Consider the following 23,348-nt stretch of genomic DNA (forward strand, 5'->3'; position numbering starts at 1 on the left):
ATCTAGAGTGTTGAAACAAACGGGGCCGCAGGAATACAAAAAGCAAACGTAGCCCCGGGCCGCGAGAACGGCAGCATCGGTAGGGCGCCGCGCGCAAATTACCACCGCTGATTTAGCCGATGTCACAACACTTGTTCTCCGCGAGCCGCAAGCTTGATTGGCAGGCCACGAGCGCGCCCTGCCAATCAAACCTCCGGAGGCGGCGCCAGGCGAGGCCCCTCCCACGGAGGCCACGCTGCGCGCCGCTCGCCGGCGCAATTCTAATGCACCGTGCGCTGGCGACGAGGAACTCTGCGTCGATTTCTGCGCCGCTGCGCGTGCTCGGACTCTGCGCGCGCGGGCCCTTTGGAGCGCGTCCCAGCTCCGTGGTAGCGTCCCGACGTCGTCCGATGCCCGTGTGCCCCTAAAGTGGACTAAGCTGCGCCGCCGGTTGCCCCTACCCTGCGTCGTGTGTGCGCGCGCCAGCCCAAGGCCGAGCGGCGGCGATGTCGTACGGCCAGTTCGGTTACTCGTCGTCTTCGCAGGTGAGCGCCACATACCAGCGCCGAGGCCGCGCCTCTCATTCGAGCTAACCACCGGGGACTGGCGTCTGCGTCCCCAGGTCGTTAGTTCGGGTGCCACGGGGGGTGCTCGCCCGTCAGCCGCTGCGCCCCGCGAGCGCTTGGTGGCGAGCGGTCTGCACGCGGAAGCGTCTGCCCGCGCGTTTTGAGCCTCGCTGTGGGGCTCTCATTTTGGACGTCACGTGCCTCATTGTTACTCTTATCAGCGTTGTGGATGCGCTTATGGCCAACAACTGCCGCTCTGTGAATGTACGGGTTTAAGCCGCATACATGTGATGAGAGCTCCATGCGTTACGACTGCTTTTCGAGAATTTGGTGCATGTGCCTGCGTTTTCTGTTTTATTCGTATGGCTTAGTCGCCACTTCAGCAACTGAATGTGTTCAGAATGTGTGTGAAGCACAGGTTTACAAGAAATACTCTTACTGAGAAATAAACGCACAGCAGGATTACATGGCTTTTGCGCGCAATTCTTGAATGCAGTCGTAGCAGTGTTTTTGCTGACGGTTCCTCTGATCTGCAGCTCATGCAATAAAACTAAAAGTTCGAATAGATATGAACTTGACCTGGACGCTGATGCCGATACGCAAGCACGCGCAGAAATGACGCAGAAAGCTTTTTTGGAGCAGCCGCAGATTAAGGAGGGCTCTTTATACTTGTAAAGACATGCCAAGACACGTGCAGATGCTTCCCGTATTCGTCGGTTCTAGCTGGCTGGTTGCTATAGGGTCTCAAATGTTTACGCTGCATAGAAGTGGTTTGAGTAAACACAGAGCTGCGATTCATTCACGCGTATATATAGTTCTGGTGTACGTGCACTTGAGCAACGCCGTATCACTAACGGCTACATCTTCGCTGAAAGGACAATAATAGGGATATATATATATATATATATATATATATATATATATATATATATATACTGTGTAAAAATCCGTTGACGCGCACCAACTGATAATAGCTGCCAGGGTGCAAAGACGCAAGACGATACGTCATACTGTCTCTCCAAAGCATGTTAACACGTGTGTTTGATTATGTCAAAACAATTGATGTACGTGCATAGCACAATTACCGCAGAACATAATTTCGTAACAGTGCTCGCGGCACTTTGCAATGGTAATGAAACATTATACTGATAGCCATGCCTACATATTGCATGTAACCACCGCATATTGCAATGTGTGCGGTCTGCGTAATGCCAAATCGTCTCCGTTAAAACCTTACGGTGCAAGGGCAATGCAATCTTAGTCAAGTACAGTACAGCTTAAGAGCATATATATATATATGCATAACAGTACACTTGTTACGCAGGCTTTTAATCATCTATTATTATTATTATTATTATTATTATTATTATTATTATTATTATTATTATTATTATTATTATAGAAAACGGTTCTATTACTGGCACTAATGGTGTCTTCAGCAATGACCTTTGTTATTAATACCGGATATATAGTGTCCCCTTCCAGTCTCACGTGTTTTAGGGGAAATTGGAAGGGTTAGCTGATCATTCCGTTATAACACATACACTGCCGCAATCATGCACGTTTACATCTATTTTCTTTGCAAGGGGGATTTGCAATGTTCTATTTATATTCATAAATGAGTTTACCCCAGCTCTTATAAATCAGGTTACTCTAATAAAGCTAGAATTAACCATGCAGAAATGAAAAATAGAAGAGAAAAAAAGATACCTTGTCACCAACAGGGTGACGACACTTCTCATTGTTACACAGAAAAAAAAAAATGTAGAAGCGAAGCAACGGCTATAAGGTTACGGCTGCAGTATACTTCAGTCAAGGTCAAAAGGTAGTTGCGATAAACAAACAATTACTTGGTTTAGCGTAGTCTGTACCTACGCTTAATGTTTTGCTTGTATTGAACTGCGTTATATATGTATTTTGATGCAGCTGAACACTTTTTACATCAAACGGCGAGCTTTAACTCGACAAGACTCCCTATTACCATACTAAGAGCTCTAATTTCAGCTCGCTCCTCTCCTCCCGTAGGACTGCTGTTTGTAGCCGTCTGAAGTTTGTTGATTGCCTAAACTTCGTCGTTGCAGCGGTTGCGCAGGCATATATATATATATATATGGTCAATTCCCTATCCGGGACAGCATAACGAAACCAAACATCGATGAAGACCACAAGCTTTTGTTGTTTGTTAAGAAATGAGCAAGTGGTCACCGAAAGGCCGGCTACCCCAATCATCAAAATAAACTGCAGCGACTAAGGAATGTATATAAAAAAAAACCAGAAAAAAAATTGAATAAGTATAAGGACAAATAGCGGAGGAATGAAGTGTCACCTAACTCCGGTGTAGCCTGCAATACAAACTATAGCGCGCAGTATCGGCTACATGCGACCGTCCAATCCCAAAACAGTCTCGATCTGTATACAGTCACGGCATAAAAGGCAAAACACAGTAAAGAAACACTAGTATAGTTCAAAAGACGGCGTCATCCACACCCGCTACAGTTTAATGTCCTATAGTCGGTTTTTACACAATTGACTTTAATGAACTCGAAGTGCTTAGTAACCTGTGAATGTTTTTTTCGTGAGAATAACAATGTGGCAGACGGTTATGGTGACGCAGGTGAAAAATCCTAATATAACTTTTCTGACGTCAACTCGAAATAAATTATGTTCTGAAGCACCAAGCGGTTTCATGAAGGACGCTTCAGAGACCTCTGCAATTAGCTCACCCTCTCCTCCCTGCAATTAGGAGGATGACAAAGACCACCTATCGGTGTATCGGATCGCTATAGGTATATGAACAACATTTGTTCAAACTTACGCCTGTGCTTGAAAACGTGGGAGAAACAAATTTCTGCGTCACGTGCTATAGTATATATTGCTTCTTTTTCACAACTGCACGCATGCGCGCTCACACATACACAATACACACGCGCGCGCGCACGCCCACTCGAGAGAAAAAAAAAATGGAGTAAAAAAAAAAAAAAAACTGTCTTTGGCACATGCCGCATCACCGGTCTGTACATTTCCTTGTACTGTCAAATGCACCACCGGTTTTGACATTGCGATTGCCGCGACGTATAGAATATGAACTGTCTTCTGGCCCAATCGGGGCATTTTTTTCATAATGCTATATTTTTAACTTACTTAAAAAAGACTGCTCCGTCCCGTGCTCCGTGTTAACAAAAAATATGATAATCAGTGGCATTTTTTTTGTTCAGAACAAATAGGCTACATATAAGTCTGCACCGTTTACATGTACCTGAACCTCTCGGAGAACTTCGCCATATTACTAAGTTAGGAAGGCTTTATATACTCCCGGTAAGTCCTGGAGGGCATAAGTTGTCCGCGTTTCCCCGAACACACTTGGTATGTTAAAGGGCAAAGCGATTTCATACGAAAGCTCTAGGCATTTATCGGAAAACGCTGAGGGCTGCAAACCCTTGATGCATTCTTTGCACAATCACGCGAGGTCAGTGTCCGATTTTTGACTGATAAACCGCAAAGAATTACGGGCACCGCAGTAACCACTCCAACGCACTTTTTCTTCTTGCATACGTCCTAATGTACGTCCAATTGTGCTGACACCCTCGAAGTGATAAGTGCCTAATGGGGCGCACCCGCAAACTCTGGGAAAGCATCGGGGAGAAAAATGGGGCGAACCAGGGATCAAGAAATGCATTGAACCCTGGACGTGATTACTGGAAGGAGAGTTCGCTGAAGAGCATGCCAGGCGTTCCGTTTCTAATTGCTTCGGCAAGAGCTTGAGGCTTGATGTAATCGCATAGGCGAGACATCAGGCCCGTGGGAGACAGTGGCGCAAGGTACGTATTATACTTCCCGGCTGCAAAATGACTGGTAACAGAAAAAAAAAAGCAATGATGATCTTAACTGTGTATGTCAGATATTAAACTTTAAGGATTAAGACCGTGTGCGATTTCAGGAGCAGCATGTAACAAGCTTTGTATCATGACATGCAGTAACTATTCCCAGCATCAATGTACCGTACAAGAAATACGACATAACGGGATAGCGTTTAATAAAGAGACAAGCTGGAAAAAAAAAAAGAAAGAAAAAGAAACCATTGGCTCTCACAGGATAATGACATGCTTTCAATAATTGAAGATATGGATGGGGTTCCAGATCCCAGGCTGCACCTTCGGCGATGGAAGACATGGATGTTAAAGAGCCTGGGATTCTTTAGCGTACATGTAAATCTAAGTACACCAAAGTTATTTGAATGTCGCTCTCATTGAACTGCGGCTGCCTTGAATCAAATCCATGACCTTGCGGTCAGCAGCAGCGCCATAGTACGTAACTGTATGGGCCACAAGGGCGGATAAAAAAAAAAAAGGAAATGCACAAACCTGCGCAGGTTACGTGTAAGCTATATGATGCCTTAAAATATTCACCGCTATGCGACTGCGTGGTCATGGCAATCGGATAGCAACCCAAAATAATGCCTGAAACGGCGGCCATTTGTAATATACATGATACATAAAGCCTTGTGAATAAAATACTATTTTTAATAACACATGAAAAAAAAAAAAAACCTGGCAGCAGTCATTCGAAAAACAACGTGCAGAATTTGCAACCAATTTGACATGCTAAATGCCGTTGCCCTTACACTGGAAATATTAGCAATTGGACTGTACAGTGCAAACCATTCTCGCGGGCTAAATTAAGAAGTACAGAGACCGCAAACCATTTGTGAGACAAGCATGGAAAATAAGAAGGAAAGAGAGAGAATGACGTCACACAGCTTATCCTCCTATCACGCAAGTTTCAAGACGAACACACATCGTCTGTGCAAACATACTACAGTCGAGCGCCTCTACAACGAACGCCTTCACAACGAAATGACCTGTATAACGAATGAATAATTCTCTCCTGGTTCTATTGTAAGCTGTGCGGTGCGCGAACTTTACTATGAAGTGACCTGTATAACGAATTATTTCGCAGACCCCAAGCATTTCGTTATAAAGGCGTTCGACTGTATAAGGCTAACTCTTTCGACCGATCAGACTGCGTCCGATTTGTTACGTACCTCTTATGATTCCTGGTTGATTATGCGCGATGCATGTTAAAGAGCGAAATCAATGTTCTGCATGCAACCGGCACCGCCAAGAGTCAGTCTTCCGCCTACATTCAAGCTGTGCAGCGCGCAAAAACGTATGGATGAAAATAAGAGCGTATACAGTTGGCGACGTTAGCGACTAACGAAAACGCACTTCTGGTAAGTGAAATAGTTAAACAGCTTAAAACAGGAGCATGTTAGCAGATGTTTAATGTACCGCACTTTTTCATGGTATTAAATGTAGCACACCATGGCATAAGGAGAGTCGTGAGAATAAGTTAAGACAAAATGAATTGCATAGGTAGAGGAAGAAGTATAATAACGGAAAGTCGTGTAGGTTAACCAGGCCCAGCTGAACAGGCTACCCTGTACTGATGATTGCGGCTTCTGAGGCCGCTTCATGTTGCACCCAAGACACGCTTCCAAGGTGAGAAGAGATAATCGGGCATTGGAGCTCGTGCTAAAGCCAGCGGAGTGTCTCCGCCTGGTTGTGTCCCAGAGGGAATGAGATTTCAAGCGCGCGACAAAGCCCCTATAGCCCTCACTCAATCCCAAGTATTTTGGCGCCTGCGCTATAACCTGGAAGCCGACACAGACGATTGTTCCGGTTCATCCGACGCGGATGAGCCGAGAGCGAACGAGTTGCTCATCTTATATTTGTACGCGCACCTGCCACCATATACCCTCTGCGATTTTGATTAGATTTTTGCTTTGGCAGTTTGTTGTAAACACGATTCCGAATCAACACAGTGTTTTTCTTTTTTTTTAATTCTGTTTTTTCTTTCGGTTCAGTGAAAAACTGTTCAGTTTCGGTTCAACTCCAGAGCGATGAAATAACAGTCTAAAACAGTTCGAACTGGTTTATGTCCGCAGATATAACCGAATAATAACGACAGGAAAGCAGCGAGCATCTATTTTGGGCTGAAACTCGGATGATTTATCAGCACACAAGCAGAAGTGCGACAATAGGTGTGAGAGTTCCCGCAGAGACCAGTGTTCTGCACTGGGAAAAGTATCCGTAGGTTCAGGACTCAAAATCTCTGGCGAACAGGGGCCAAGGGCGCGGAGCATCTGAAGCTTCGTCCTGTTGCTCGGTTTTGTTTGTAGTTGACGCATTTTTTGTATTCTTTTTTTTTCATAATAATATTTTTTGTATACTTTGTACCAGCTTAGATTTACGTTCTAGTCTCAGCATCTAACGCGTAATTACGTGTATTTGTCTCTCTCGGCTTATCGCCTGACACTGCGCGTTTTGCAGTCTTCTCGGCATTTGATGGCACAGCGGATGTGCGCGGCATGGAGGCACACAGTCGTTTCTTAGAGTAGCTCTCTTGTCACACACTGCGCCATTATAGTTTTTGAGCGGCTGTGGAGGCCCTATACAGCTAACACGTGGCAAAGTGTCAGCGCGAAGAGGCGACTATAGGCGTAGGTATTGTCGCCGGGCACGACTGCATGTTGGGATGCCTCAGTTTTCTCCCAAAACGACGGTCAATCAATGCAGAAATATGTGGTATGATGAGGACCAATGCTCTTTCTGTATATGCGTATTCCCGAAATCCCAGCCGAATTTTCTCCGTGCAGCTTGAAGCGCGCGCATCCCATTTCGTTAAGAAATCACAATACTTGGCCTAGATGAGGAAACGATTGTACTGCCATTCGTTTGCAATTCTCACATCGTCCATAGTCCGAGCAATGCCACGCCCACGTTATCATCGGGGTCGGTCGGTCGCGAGCGATGCATGATAAGAAGGGAATAGAGCCGAGCTAAGTAAGTCCTCAATAAATCCCTAACTTTGTAGCGGCTGTAATTCCCTCCTATAGCATAGGTTATTTCTGCACTATGGCGTGCTCGTCGTAAAATACGGATGCTGTAAACATTAGCAATATTTTTTAAATGCTAAAAACATGTGAAAAAATATTGAAAAAAAGAACCTGTGCTCGGCTTATTTTTGGACACTTGAGTTGGTTTACAAAGTTCATAGCTTACTTTTCTGTCATGATATACTTGCGTATATGTATGTACCTGTGTACCCGCAGCGGATCGAGGCTCAGTGGCTATCGTGTTGTGCTGCTGAGCACGAGGTCGCGGGGTCGATTCCCTGCTGCAGTGGCCGCGTTCCGATGGACGCGGAATCTAAAAACGCTCGCGTACGATGCTTTCTTAGGGTGCACGTTAAAGAGCCCCAGGTAGTCAATAGGACTTTCCACATACGGAGTCCCTCATAACCCACTGTGCCAGTTGCGGCACGTTAAACCACCGATAATATATATATATATATATATATATATATATATATATATATATATTGTGTGAAGCGAAACTTTACTTAAGCGGTTAATTAAATCCTATACAAGAAAAGGAGATGCAGTAAATTTCAGTTTACTCTCATGCTATGCAAGGCGTAATCTCGTGCTATGTTCATGTTTATCCGCCGCAAAGGTCACAACTTACCTTATCATGCAATTTTTATGTTTATGCGCTGCACCGCTCTCAAGTTCTGCCGAAATGCGAACACCAAATCAGGCGGATACACCGTGAGAGACGACTGCGCTGTCACGAGGACGAAGGCGCTGCACGATGGATGTCGAGGGCAGTATACGACACACGTCCATAGTCGGGTACAACTTAAGAAGACAGGAGAGGCCCCGCCCAGATGACCGAAGCGCAGCAGACGATTTCCTCCGCGACTAAAGAAATAGTCCCGCTGACGCGACTCGCCCCGGCTTGAAACGCGGGCTGCTATGTTCTCCGTCGGCGGGGACACCGGCCATCCGGCTCATGACGCAAGTCTTAAGTGCGCGCCCATTGGTGGAGGCTAGTATGCATCCGCCTTTGAGGGGGCACATGCCGCTGCCTTCTAAAGTTGTACCCGACTATAGCTACACTTAAGCAATTCTGTACTACAGTGGACTATACACATTACGGAGGATCCGCCAAGAATGAGCACACATCCTGAGGCACGCACCGAATGGCTCATTTAAAAAAAATCACGTAAATCTAAGAATCTGTCGAATATTAAGTGCTATTGCAATAATAGGTCGGTGTGCTTTAGAGACAACTATGATCCGACATTATACGTATGTACAGGTTTTACGTACCGATTTATTATTTTTTTTCATTACGCATAACATTGTATACTGACACTACATAGTCGGTCAGCATACACGGGTTATTTTAGCCCCTTTGCTTGTGCTTGCATTCAGCGCACATATAGCCTTCGTACATACAGTATATCCACACATAGCTACCGAGATAGCGACCGACCCAGATCCAGACAGCTGCAGTAGCAGCAGCCGCCACGTCAAACCCAGGAGACGGTATATACTCGTATATTAGGCGACGCAAGCTTCGCTTTAATATATCACCATGACTTCCAAGCCAAATATATAGGGCACCACGCTTATGTGAATGTTATAATCATATTGTTTCTTCGTTTTATAATATTTAGATGTAGAAGCATCATACTGTTTTCAACCCATATTCGAAAAAAGTAAAACCAATTTGTATAAGCTCGTTTTACCGTCACCGACGAATAAAAGCGCCGTGAAGTTTAGGTATTTCAAATGCTGCTATAGATGACGCCGCACTCGACGACGCAGAATAAACATGTAGCTACCCGCCGCGCTATGTTACATGTTAATCTATGTGTTCAGGTTAACTAAAGCGGTCATTACGAGAACAAACTAGAGGAGACGGTCACTTTGTCCACGTGCAAGGATATGCTGCTTTGTGCATCTCATCGTTGTACTTGAGTACGGAATAGGTTTTTCACGTTCGAAACACACATCGAAAATTGCATCCCCGGGCGTCCTTCTGTTCTTAGGAGGCTATGCGTTGTGAGTACTGATACGCGAGTGGCAGCACTATATATACATGCCGCGCACCGTGAAACAGGGGCCCGATTCAAGATCGAATTTTCACGTACAATAAAGGTTGGTAAAAGGCCGGTGTTTTGGTGTTGGTGTCTGCCACAGCGCAACCGCTACAGATCTGCTGTTACTGTCCAAGATGCACCAGATGTGTACACATTAGCTTTACCGTGTCCGACAAAGCGAGTGCGGAACTTATTAGGGATGGTAACCATAGCGGCAAAGCCATCGGCTTCAGAAACTTACGATTTCAGCAGAGGTCGAAGACAACAGTCAGCGAGATGCATTCGGTCAAACTTCCAGCACCAATTCAGCAGACCGCTTTCCACGATTACATTTCTACACTTCTGCCTACTTGATGTCCTCACTGCTTGCACGAATGAGTAACAATTAAGGAACTTTTTTGAGCTAATGTAGATCATAGATAAATCAACGGCCTTATCTCCGTGTATATACGTTAAAGAAATTGCCGATCAAGACACTTGAACTGTGAACACAAGTGTAGAAATTGTGGTAAAACTTGAAGTTCCAGGCAAATCGAAGAATATTTGCCCAATGTTGCCATGAGATGACTCTCCAAGTGTAAAAATTAAAGCCTATTTAGCTTGTGCAATTGCGTTCTTGCTTTTCAAAGGCAGTCTTCGTAAAGCCGATAAAACACAGATGACATCAACACAAAATACTTATCTGAGCAACGATGTATGTTGACAGCAGTAAGACTATAGCGATAAGTAAGATATATTGATAGGAACGTTAGTTGGAAAATGCTTTCTTACCTTTGAAATTTAATGATAAATGCACCAAAGAATCCAATGAGTAATTAATTGAAAAAAAAAGAAAAAAAAAGACAAGGAAAACAAGCATTTACTGAGTCACTTAATGGACTGTAGAGCTACGTAGTTCTATTCAGTTTAATAGCGCTGTAACTTCGGCTTTTAGTAATACTGCCGCTTCGCATTGAACAAAATAAACTAGTGTATAACCATAAATAATTTCACGGCCCATACAGTTCGCAAATCGGGGTCATTGGCCATATTCGTGGCTACTAAATTTCGCGATTTCGTGCTTATGCCGTACGGCGTCACTTGGGCCGCTAAAATTCCTTTGCGTTTTCTTTTAAATACTATGTCTGCCTTTTCGAGAAAGTGCAGTTTGTTTAGCTTTCTACGCGGCAGCGGTTCTACCACCCCAGCTAATTTACATGGGAAGGACAACGAGATGTCATGTGACAGCAGTCTTCCTGGCTTCCTGGGACATTTGCCATTCAAAACCACTGGAGCCCCACCGACACGAGGATCCGTTACATGAAGAATGGGACCAACCCGTATACGTTAGAACGGCAACGCAAAACATTCCGCTTGCCCTCCGATGCCAAATAAGGCCATGCGCAGGGCTTGTTCGATGTTTCCACGGCTTACCGAGAGCACTCTCCTCCAGAAACTGAGAGACAACAGCATTCTTTGCGTGTTCGTACTTTCTTGGTGTACAAGCCAAGTTGCAGCCCCTAGGCGTGCACTTAACCGTGCAAGTCCGAAATGATGACCAATTTCCCGCATTGTAACGCTGACACAACCGCGACGCAGCTGCATGCAACCGGGCAAAGATGACAAAGTGCCTCTAACGGCCTCACTGATGAAGCCTGCGAACACCGCCTGGCTTATCAGAGTATGGCACACTACCTCTTGGCGAGGCCGGATATTTCCTGCACATCATTTGAGCGGACTGGCATAGCGCAAGCTTTCCAAGTAAGTCGAAGGCGCCAGCTTTTAGGGGGTACGTACAGGCCAGCAGAACTATCCGGAAACAAAGAATATATATATATATATATATATATATATATTGCCTCTTAGCACTGTGCCCACTACTGCAGGTGGCATTTTCGTGTCAATATATTCGTTTTCAGCATAGTCGTCATATTTTTTCATACTTTAAATTTCGCGGCATTTTCCATGAAATTCGCTTAATTTAAAGGCGGGCAAAAATGAAATATAGTGCATTTTAATGCAGTGCGTTTCGTGATTACCATACATTGCGTCCTACAATGCGATCCGCTACCTCGCGGCGCATTGGCGATTTGCGGAAGCGATTGCGGCTCTCTGCTTATGCTGAAGCTGTCTGGTCTGAAAAGAGCGAAAGTCTATCGAACTCGAAACTATATCCGTCTTTCTTGCAACTGAATCGCTTTTAAATTGGGTAGAAATAAACACGGCAACTCGCTGAAACAGTTTTAGTTTGTCAATCTCGCACACACGATGCGGTACTGAATCGGCACAGTTTGGTTTATAAACCGATGCTCGCCTGCGTACTGACGCAGTGGGTGGCTCTGTACGGTGGAGGTCTTTACAGTACGGGGTTCCACATCCTGCAGAAGAGCATAAGGTGAAGGCTCTTCAAGTCCCGTTGCACTCACGTATTTGAGTGTTAGAATAAAAAATACTCTCAAGATACGCCCTGAAGATGCTGCAGGGGCGCTGAAGGATGCGCACGTAGTCTGGGTTCCTATTATAGGTGCAAGATTGTGATCGCTCTGGTATACACTGCGGCGACATAGGCAACTCTAATCTAGCCATACTTATAATACGGCGCTTTTTCAGCACGGCAAATTAACATTTGCGTATTGATTCACTGCACACGCAAAGACAAATCGATTTCTTGCATGCAGCCAACTCAGCCTCCCTTTATGCAATGGCACAGGTGGTTCCTGAACTGATTGGTGCATCGCAGAGTATGGTTGGTACGATCGGTAGGGTCTTGAACTCCGTCGTGATGCAAAGTGTAGCTGCAGTTGTTGTATTCCTGCGGTTTGTTATGCGCTCCCTCTAGTGTGTATATCTGCAGTTGAACGTTCTTTTATGAACACTTATTAACACTACTATTGTTTCACATAGCGGTGAACATCTTCAAGCAGAATGTTGAAACACCTTACACATCTCGTTGGAAACCAGGGTCTGGAAAGGAAACACTCCGTCTTCGCAAACACTCTTGTTCTTGCTCTAGTCTGTAAAAAGAACAGAAAAAAAAAAAACTGCCCTGCTCAAGTTGTACTGCAAGAACATGAGGACGGAGGATAACCATGACGAGTTTGTCTCTTTGTCGAACTTTTCCTTTCTTTTTTCTCAATCAGTTTAGTATGGAGTTACCTAAGTGTTGCTGCTAGCCACTTCGCACCAACGCAAGCGTTCATGAAATAGCCCGGCGAACTCTTTGTTTTGGTGCTGTTTGCAAATGTTTGGCTTGTATAAGAAAAAGCGGAGCAGCCGAGACAACCTGTCCTTCTAATAACCACTATTTTCCGCTTTGACAGAACAGTGACCTCGACATTGAAACTTCTTGCTGAGTATGTTTGCATAGGCCAGCCCTGATCTATGGATCAATCTTTAATCTTTTTTTGTATTTCTACGCTTTTTTTTTTGCGTAGAAATTCGTGACGTGAACAACAAACGCCTCTAGAGCGTTCGAACTCGAAAAAAAAATTATGGGGTTTTACGTACCAAAACCCCGATCTGATTATGAGGCACGCCGTAGTGGGGGACTCCGGAATAATTTGGACCACCTTGGGTTCTTTAACGTGCACTTCAATCTAAGTACACGGCGTTTTCGCATTTCACCCCCATAGAAATGCAGCCGCCGTGGCCGGGAGGGTCGAACTCGAAACTGACTCTAAAACCCTGTTTGCTGCCGGAATACTCAATGTAGAGGCCTTAGTGGTAGTCAAAGACAGATACCACACACCTTGCCACACGTTACACATCTAGTGGTGCTCAATTTTGCTATATAATTTTTCGGCCAAATACAAACGATGTTTCAACTATATGGGATTCTGTGGAAATCATAGAAATAATAAAAAACAAACAAACGTCTGCGTACAAATTACTGCCCGAATTTCTACGTAGAAGTGGCGATATATATATATATATATATATAGGTTATGAACTCGGCTTTTATTTATTATCGAATAGGCGTGTGCGAATATTTGAAATTTCGAATACGAATCGAATAGTCCTTTCTATTCGGTTCGTATTATATCCCGGAATCCACTATTCGAAATTGTCAGACATTCGCTTCTGTTCGAATATAAGGGACACTTATCGGAGTCTCGAGGGAAAGCGAGCCATGCAAGTGAGGGCTGCTCCGAATGATTCTGCTGCAGGGGAGCTGCGATTCTTGTGTAGAGGCACCTGTTCCTAAGCGAGCAGCATGGAGCAGATAACGCTTGCTTGATAATTTTCAGACATAAGAATACCTCGATTTTAGGCAGCCTATATACGAATTCTCTTTGTATTGATTTAGGCAAGTAATCTATTACTTAGCCAGTCTCACCATATTTGAACCCCTTTACTTGCTGTAGTATATCACACTCCTCTACTTCAACGAACGCAACTCCTTGCGTGCATCTGGTAACGTTCTGTTCCTTTGCTCGTGAACGGTATTACATGCATGTATCAAACAATCTAAATAAGCCTAATTTTTTTACTAACGGACTCCACACAAACTTTAGATTTGACTTTCTTTAGATGTGAGTAAATATTCCATATTTGATACATTATTCAAAGGTCATTTTTCTTGAATATTCGTATTCGTTTCGATAAGGAAATTTAACTACTCGAACACCCTTACAAAGGGGCATCCTTGAACTGCATATATAAACTCGTCCAATGCCGCAATTTTCAGAACGCAGTTACAAAGTATTCGCAGATCTGTAGATGATAACTACGGGAGCGCCAATACCTTGCACCCGCGCACACGATGGCCGACCGGTTTTGGAGTCGCAGATGGAGTTTTGAGATAATGCAAACCCTGTGCAAACATCAGCTTTTTTTTTTTTTTTTTTTACGCGCATGTTTTTCGCAAACATGCTACTTTGCCGTCGCATTGCGGGTTAAGTTTACCGATTCATCGATCACAGTGAAGTACTATCACTGCGTGCATCGTTACGGGAATCTTGAAGGCTGCATTCCTAGCTAGTCGACATATATTTAATATCGATAGCTTTCTTAACCTATTTCGGCCACTTTTGATGGTTGCACGATGGCGCACAATAAACAGTGGCACATACCCAGTGATCCAAGCTGTCTACTAGCTTGGGTCGCTATAGGTATGTGCTGACTGCTGTCTGTGTGCACGAAAAGACAACTTGCTGACGGCTGCTGTCTGGCCAAGTAGACAACTTGAGTACTGCGTATGTGATATTGGTGTGCGCCCATTCTTGGTCCTTCCTCTAGAATGGTGACACAACGAGTATGTGGCCTTTGGTACATTAAAGCGATAGCGCCCCATCCGCAACAGACATCTCTGCGTCAAGCGCGGCCGCTTCGTGGATAGATATTGCAACAAAGTGGCAGCCAGGATAGCAGGGATAGGGGGAATTGCTACGGAGTTTCAATTGGGGTGCAGTGATTATACAAGATGTGCCGTGGTTATCATTCGGCGTTGTGGTTGGCAGCGAGATTGCCACTTCGTGTGTCTGCTGGTGTGCCCACAAAGTTTCGCGATTTATATACCGCAGGTGACACAAGAAAGCGGTCGCTGCCTTTGACAGTCATCTTCGATGATTTCTGTCACAATTTCTTTGTCATGTACACATTTACACTTAAGAAAGATTATTCAGAACGATAGAGGCGGGGACGGATTGTTTAAAGCGGCATGACCAAACGGTGCGCAAGCTTTTAGAAGGCCCCTCACCAGGTTTGCATTGAAAACAAACAAGCGTGGGGCGTTAATCACGCGCTGACAATCGTGCTTTCGAAATATTACACTGCTGTGCGCCGCGAAAACAGTGGAATTGCAAACGAAATCCCTCGCGGCCTTATTCTCAGAGCTGCCTCTCTCCTCGCCAGCGTAGACAGCGTCACAGCTCTGGCCTTCCACGTCACGAAAAGCGCCTGCAGCGCAAACAACAGAAATATTCCTGAGTGCTGTCTTATACTGTAGAATAACAGGCCAATGAGATCTCCATTGAAGCCTCACTGACGTGAACTTTTTGACAATTCTTTTTGGTGATTTTATAGGCTAGACGATGTAACACTTCTCACCAGCATTTCACTTCCCGGGTGGACGATCGCTAACAAACCACACACGCTGCAGAAGCGCGCAGGGAGCTTTGTGTCTCCTTCAGTCTGCCCTGCACGAGGATCGTCTCAAGTGTGTACAGCCGCGGCCCTGCCCAAGTTCACGCAGAATAAATTTGCTGAGGCACTGCTCCAAAGGGGGCACTCCTTCATACAGAAATTAGACAAATGCAAACTGCCCCCCCCCCCCCCCCCCCCACCTCAACCCCACTCCCTTGTTCTCTTCTCACGTCAACATACTATGTGTAACTTTTTTTCTTTTTATCTTTTTTCTGCAAACATTGTTTTTTGCCTTTTACATGGGCCGGTCCTGGCATGATGACTCTTATACTTCGATTTAATTTCGCAGTTTCCGTTTGCCCGTCCATTCGGACGATTATCGTGATACCGGTGGCTGTCAAACCGCTAAAAGAAACAGAAGAAAATTAAACACGAATTGAAATGAAACAGAACCGTGGTGTCATTCCTTTCCTGGTGACGGAGTCAGCCCTGTTATCTTAATTTCGTTTTGGTGTCGGGCGACAGGATACGCTTCGAAACTTTAGCTCTGTCGTTTGCATAAAATGTTTACAGAATCATGTCACTCATTGCGGATATCAAGCTCTCTACAACCAGACAGAGAAAGCTGTCGACACATCTTCATAAACATTTGCAGAGCACTAAATAACAAATGGCAATGTCATTGGAACATGAACACTAATAACAAATTGCACATTATCAAACCAGTGCTAGGTGAATGGAAAACCTGCTATCACCAAGAACGCTTCATGGAGGTAATTTTAACCAGACTCCGAATAGGGACACACACACCTCACGCACAATTATCTACTCACAAAGGAAGCACAACCGGTATGTGATAAATGTCAAGAACCACTTACGGTACTACACATTCTAATTACATGCCCACATACTGAAAGACAAAGACAAAAACATTTCCACGATCTATACGATTCACATATACCACTACACCCCATTCTCATTCTGGGAGACGATCCCCTTGTCCCTTTTACAGATGTAGTGAATTTTTTGGACGAAGTAGGCTCTTTGAACAGACTTTAAATAAGGCATGTTTTACTCTTTTCTATCACTGACTATCACTAATACCCTGTGACTGGCGCTGCAAAGCCTAAGTCGCTTTTGCGCCAATAAACCCAATCTAACTAACTAACTAACTAACTAACTAACTAACATCTTCATAAACGTAGAAAGAGAACTGTAGTTTTACGTTTCTGAAGATCGCGAAGGAGTTCTGATCGAGAAGTGTTATTTATAGAGTCACAGAAGAGCAGCTCAAGAATAGCATTTAGAAAAGAGCAACGAGCAAAGCAAGCCCGTTGCCTCGGGGCTGCAGCGCACACGAAGACTCCGGTTCGTCGTCGGCTCAGGCAGGACGCTTGCATGACAAAGGCAAGCCGCAGGGTGCGCTGCATTGTCAAGGTCGGGAGGCAAGGCCGTTGGCCCGCGGTCATTCGACCACGAGACGCACGGCGGCAGTTATGGAGCGCTATAAATATTGCGCGGCCCTCGCGAAACCCAAGCGAGGGAGATTTATTTACTATAGAGGCAAGTGTATAAGGAGACGAGAGACAAGCCGCAGCTGGCCATATAACATAGCTGGATGCATGCATGCACTCATATCCGAGAGGAAGAAATGCAAAGAGGCGTCGTGGAGAGGGCGATGACGGAGCACGGCGAACGGAGGCTGGGCCACAGTGCGCGTATGCACGCGAACCAAATCGGAAACCCCGAAGGTGCCACAAGCAGCGCACACGTGAAGCGACAGACGGGGCAAGGCAGGGAACGCAAAGATATAGAATGCGTATGTGCTTGCGAGTCAACTGTATATGCGCCCATCGTGTCGGAGTGTATAGCTTGACTCTTTGGTGACGTGTTGGATACGTGCGCGCTATTTGTCAGTTTATTACTGTCGCAGCAGAAGGCCAATTAGCTCTCCCTCTTTTCCCGTCACCCGTACTCCATCATTTTTAGCAAACCGGCGAGTTTTAGATGGCGGACAGTTTAATCCAATCAACGAAGGAGAGCACAATCAATGCTAAACTTTTGAGAAGCTCGAAATTTAGACATCAGTACCGCAAATTATCGCTGGACAACGTGTCGAGGTATACCGATTAGGCGCAAATTGCTGTGGAGGGAGTGCAGCGCTTGAGTGAGTTTTGCTACGAGTTCTGTCGCCTCTTCACTTTGTCATGCACGCATGGACACGAATACATTGGAGTTTTGACAAATATCATTCATTGCTCACAGGAATATAAGACTGCTCGACAATTTAATGCTATAAAACATGCAGTGAGCAAAATTACATTCGGGCAGCGAAATAAATATTAACCCCCTACGTCTTTATGGTGCACTGCTCTATAAATGAACATGCACAAGCACTACTGCAAGACACCGTCATTTTTATTCCGTACGTCCACCGGGCGTATAGAGAAGTTCCTTCTTGATTTCTCAATTATATTACATGAAATCGTAGAAACAGTTATGGCGGACTTCTTATAGTCGTCCCAGAAAGCGCATGCTATTTTTTACGGTTCTTGTGACACATGCGCATAATCGTCCCACCATATGTTACTGAACTATGTTATTAACGCGCCGAAGCCACTGTCAAAAGCGAAAGCAGTTCCAATCAACACTCGTGTAAGAGCGACGTTTCATACTAAGGCAATCGCTCTCGATACCTTCGTCGCTGTTCTCTTGTTCGTGCGGGGCATTCGCAAAGAAGTTCATTCGTGTGCTCCTTGCCGTTGGGGAACCGTCTTCGCTACTAATATGCCCGGTATCACGATAGCCTCGCCGTTTCTCATACGAAGCGTACTAGCGTAATAACGTAATAAATTAAAAGAGCGCAAAAATAAGACACGGACAAGACAGGTAACAACACATGTGTCTTTCTTGTCCGTGTCTTCTTTCCCCTCTTTTGGTTTATTCGGTGTAATGAACCAACTGTCCCATCACCACTTCCTGTTATATGAAGAACCTTTTGCGACTACGATCCCCTGTTAATTTTTATTTATTATTCATTATTTTTTTTAATTCGGACCTTGCATTGTATGTATTCTCACTTTAATTATGACCAGTCGCGCAATTTGTGCTCGTCGCCTGTGGCACTCGTTGCGCGCAGTTTTTCCCCCAAGGTCATACGACTAAGACGGTGAAAAGGTATTCGAGCAAAGGCGGCCGTCACAGCTGCCTAACGCCAATCATGGGTTCCCATTTTGTTGTGTTTATGTACCTTCGGGATGTTATAGGCTTGCGAGCAGTTGCGCAGGAAGCCTCAGTTCCCCTCCATGCTTGACAATCATCTCGGAGACCGCATGCAATCGACACACGGTGCCCGTATCGTACGCCCACCTACGGGCTGCTTTCGCGCCGATCGATAAGGAAAGCTCTTCGCCGAGAGCTCTTCGCTGCACAGGTGCGCTGGGCAATCGTTCTTATCCCGGCATTCAGCTGATAGCAGCTTCCACGCAGCGCTCCCTGGAAATGCGTTCTATTGGAGACAGCACTTGAATGGAAAGCTCCTGCCAACTGTCACGCTGACATATCAGCGTACGCGTCCAGCGAGGCGTTTATTCTTCTTCTTTTATGTTTTCTGAGTTCACAGACACTCTATAGACAAAATAAAAAGGGAGGTGGGGGGGAGTATGATATTCCAGTGAAGGAAAAACATCGGGTACCGCAGAAACAGGACAAAGGCGCCTTCCTAACTTGGAATTAGGTCATGGAACACGCGTCATACCCGCAAAATGATGTCCCCAGAAAGTTTAAAAATTTTTTTTGGCAGAATTTGAGAACGATTACTTACAGGACTCGTGATACGCAGGTCAATATATTTGACCTGCGTATCAAGAACGTTCTCATGTGGAGGGCCGAGTCGTTCACGCTGATGCCTTGCAAACGCAGTGCTCTGCTCTAGCACCATCATAAAGGTGATGCACACAATTCCTGAGCTTGTTCGGCAAGAGATTTCGCAATCCTTACAGCAGCCAGGTGTTGGTGCTTTTCTACATGCACGGGTGTAGTGGAACGAAGTATCTTGGCTCTTTCCTCCTCTCTAGTCTTAGTAACACACACGGCATGTCACTTGCGTAGCGCAGGCCTACAATCCGACAACCTTTATGGGCGTTCGTATCTGCACCAAGTATTAACTCTCCGCCACCAACCGTTTCCAATGTCTGTTCATGTGGGTTTAAATACGTGCAGCAAGCTTCTATTTGGCCGATTAAGAGCGCATTGCAGTGTCTTGCTCCGCGTCGTTGTTGAGAAGGGCTGATGATTGGGTGAGTTCCTACAGATGCATCTTGCGGAATCCGCACAAATACACTCTTCCGCTCCCTTCGTACACGTGCAGTGTTTCCGCCAAAGTAGAACCACTGCATGCATGCTGTGCAGATTAAGCGACATCCGATTGAATTCGGGAGAAAGGAGAGTTTTTTACATGTCGTCTGCATTCGCTGCCACACCACAGCTAAATCTTTGGTGCACAACATCAACAGTCGTCGAATAAGGGAAGTCTCAGTCCGAAGCGAACTTTCTCACAACTTGTCTTCGTCTTAACGTTGTTTCTGGGCTGCAGCATACCTCATTAGTACATTGTTTCATGCCTCCATCTTCCTGCGACCCCGTTTTACTTGTTTGCGTTTGGTGCGAAGAGTTGCAAATAAACCAAAAAAGGGAGGGGGAGACCGAAAACGAGGCAAAGAAGGGACAAAAATCCGTCCTCTGGAGGTGAATGAAGGGAAATTTTATATCTTCTTGCATTGACGCTTGTAAGTCGTGTAGCAGACTCTGACTAAAGAGATTAACGAATGCACGCACTTCGCCGAGGGTTGGGGATGTACGCGACAAGACAGGATCGTAAAGTTAATTAACATGAAAATTGTGAGCTTGATTGCAACATAACGCCCTATAACCTCTAGTTAATAGCTAACTACCACGCTCTAACAGAAACTAATGGCGTCATCACATCTTCTGTTGCCGAGGTGAACAAGTATGCTGCAGTGATTAAATGGGTTTACATGTGACAACGGCGGGCAACGTCGCCTGTGTAAGTCAATTTGGATGCTCCTACAGCGATGTGGACACGTTTTACAGTACATTTTTGCACCTGAGCTCTGGTCTCGCCATTTTCCCATCAACCATTCTTTTCAATATAACTTTTTTTTTTTTACAAGTTGTTTGACGATTCAGTGTAAACCTGAAACATATAGTGTAAATGAAGAAGAAATAACTAGAATGGCGGTAAGCTTGTTTGCGTCATTACCAGAGAAAGTATCCAGCATCCTCACCTTCCGACATGGAATTGCAAACTTCGACATATGTAGATAAAGGCAGACATGCCTCGTCCCTGCCTGAAATGTGTGAGTGTTCGCTGCAGCTAAAGCAAAACAAAACAAGCGAAATAAAGAGAGAGAGAGAGGGGGGGGGAGCCCATTTCGCATCTATTACGCCCTTGCTCGGCTCGCACGTGTGCCTGAACGGGGGAAAGGGCCGAAGGTGCAGGGCCAAAATAAAGCTATCGTTGTAGTCGTGTATGGAGACGTCACTATGGCGTGTATCTGGTAGTATCAACATGCGCTGCAAGCGCGGAAGGAATAAGCGGGATGGCTTCGCTCACGCTACAGCGCGGCGTAGTGGAAGCGAGAATAAATCTGTTAGGCAAGCCGCCGTCCCTTCCCCCCTGTGCCGTTGGGCTATCAACTGGGCGCCTTCGCAGCCCATTATTACAGTGGGGGTAATCGGGCGGGCGCATTTTCCGCCTAATGAATTTTTAATGCCAGCCGTGATGTATGTAGCCCACGCCGGTGGACAGCTCTAGGATTTCTCGGGCCCGACCGCGCGACAAGGCTGCCCGGGCTCCTCGACGTGCATGCGAGCACGGCCGGCTCGCCAAATGAGCGCGGCCCGGCGCCAGCGAGGCCGCAGGGAACCGCAGGCGAGCGCCGGGCAGCGCATGGAAACGAGTTACGTGATGTCAAAATAGCAGCGTCGTTCGGACGTGCACAAAACAAACCCTGCCGCCTTCAGCCCCCTGCTCTCTCGCCTCCGCCACTAGCGGCCGTCTTGTTTCCATGCGATTCGCTTGTCCACAGCTCCTCGCGCCCTCTCGCGCGTCTCTCCCCCCTTGCTTGAAGCGCCCGCCTTAACGCCTTGTGCTGCAAAGTTCGCTGCCTCTCCTCTTTCTGTCCTCTTTTCAGATTATTTTATAGGTGGATGGTGCACGAGGAGGCAAAGTTGAACGCACCAAGTTTGTTTTCAGGTTTAGCTAGGGGGGAGCGGTGCCCATTATACACTGTGTCCACACTGATATCAGGCACGGTCACTGGACGCACGCGCAAGCAGAAAGGGGGCGCTTTGTTCCGTTATTAATTAGCGTTCATTATCGACGTGATCTAATTACGCAGAGTGGCTTGTCGTGTTCTGCACTCTCTCCACTCCTTAGCGCTGTGCCGCATTGTTCGTGCGGCCGCGGTGGGTGGCGCACGCGCCGCAACAAATATCCTCTTGTCAGCAAAAGGCGCGGCTGTTATTACAAGCCTCGCTCTGGCTGCTGGCGTGGGTCCCCTGACATCCTGGTGCGACCTACGCGGATGCGACGACCATCCGCTACCTTTAGGTGGTACCGTGAACGACTTTTTTTTTTTTTATGCTCCCAAGGCCACATATATAGCCAACGTGTGCAGCGAAGAGATCTACCGATATAACCGCAAAACGTGTTGTGTTCAGCACCTTGGTGCTGCATAAGTATACTAAAAATCAAACACGTTGGCAAACAGCTCAGTGTGCAATCCAGAAATACAACCCGATGGTCTGTGAACATTGCACGAGCCTTGGTGTGACGATTACTTTATGGCATGCTATAGACTTTATGGCATGCTTTATAGCCCCCGAACTATATATTGGTTACCTAACCTAACTTCGGCAATTGATCTTAATTGAGTTGTAGGCACACGCGTCCTGAAAGGTAATCTAAAAATAATTAAAAAAGGTGTGTGAGGGCCACTCAAGCGACAGCGCATTTACAGCACGATTTATGATAGTGTCTAACGCGTTCATCCAAGCAAGGCGCTGTATTCTCTCAAGCAACTCCGAAAGGTGCTCGCTATACATTAAAAAGAGTAGTTAAAAGCTGCGCACTGAACTTTCGCCATTCCAATGCTTCGAATGGCGCTTGATTATTGTGTTTCTTATACGGCTTCCTTAGCACTATAGAAAGATGGCCAATGGCTGTAGTTGCCGTAAACAGATTCTACAGTTGCCAACCTATACCTTTGCTTCCTCATTTCTATTATATTCTGCGAATGTTACTGCTTAAACGTATAGCATGGAATATTGACCGACAAAGTACCAGTGAGCGCACCTTTGCTACGCGTAATAGAAGAATAAAGCACGTCAAAACACAAGTACATCGAATTTCGGCTCATAGGTATCCGTAAATGACACAGATCCCTTAAGGGAATAGAGCATGATATTCAGCGGCCCTTTTTGATTTCCTTATATCTCTTCTATTTTGGCCAGACCCATCCTTGGCGCATTGGGTATGTGCCACTTGGCATAAATGTGCCCATTCTTGACCAATCCTCTAGAATAAGAATGTGCTAATCTGACACAAGCGGTACATAATCCTTAAATGTTTTCATATATGTGTAGAGATTTTTACAGCCAAGCCGTATATGGCTAGGTTCTGGCAGATCGCGTCCGCGGACAAAACAACGCGTAGAACAACAAAGTGGGCCGATCCTGGTGATAGCGCAGAAAGGGTCCAAGCTCAAT

The 23,348-nt window shown here is 45.7% G+C and overlaps 1 protein-coding gene across 1 annotated transcript in view; it reads left to right on the forward strand.

Annotated features, from left to right (window-relative positions):
* The first annotated feature begins 291 nt into the window (after positions 1–291).
* Positions 292–23,348, forward strand: part of LOC119431642 (iroquois-class homeodomain protein IRX-6) — a 181,632-nt gene continuing 158,575 nt past the window's right edge. Inside the window, exon 1 of the mRNA XM_037699124.2 lies at positions 292–524. Within this exon, the coding sequence (XP_037555052.1) occupies positions 486–524 (39 nt within the window). The 5' untranslated portion in view covers positions 292–485. The remainder of the gene's footprint in view (positions 525–23,348) is intronic.

Source organism: Dermacentor silvarum, chromosome 1, assembly GCF_013339745.2.
Source record: "Dermacentor silvarum isolate Dsil-2018 chromosome 1, BIME_Dsil_1.4, whole genome shotgun sequence".
NCBI classification, from domain to species: domain Eukaryota; kingdom Metazoa; phylum Arthropoda; class Arachnida; order Ixodida; family Ixodidae; genus Dermacentor; species Dermacentor silvarum.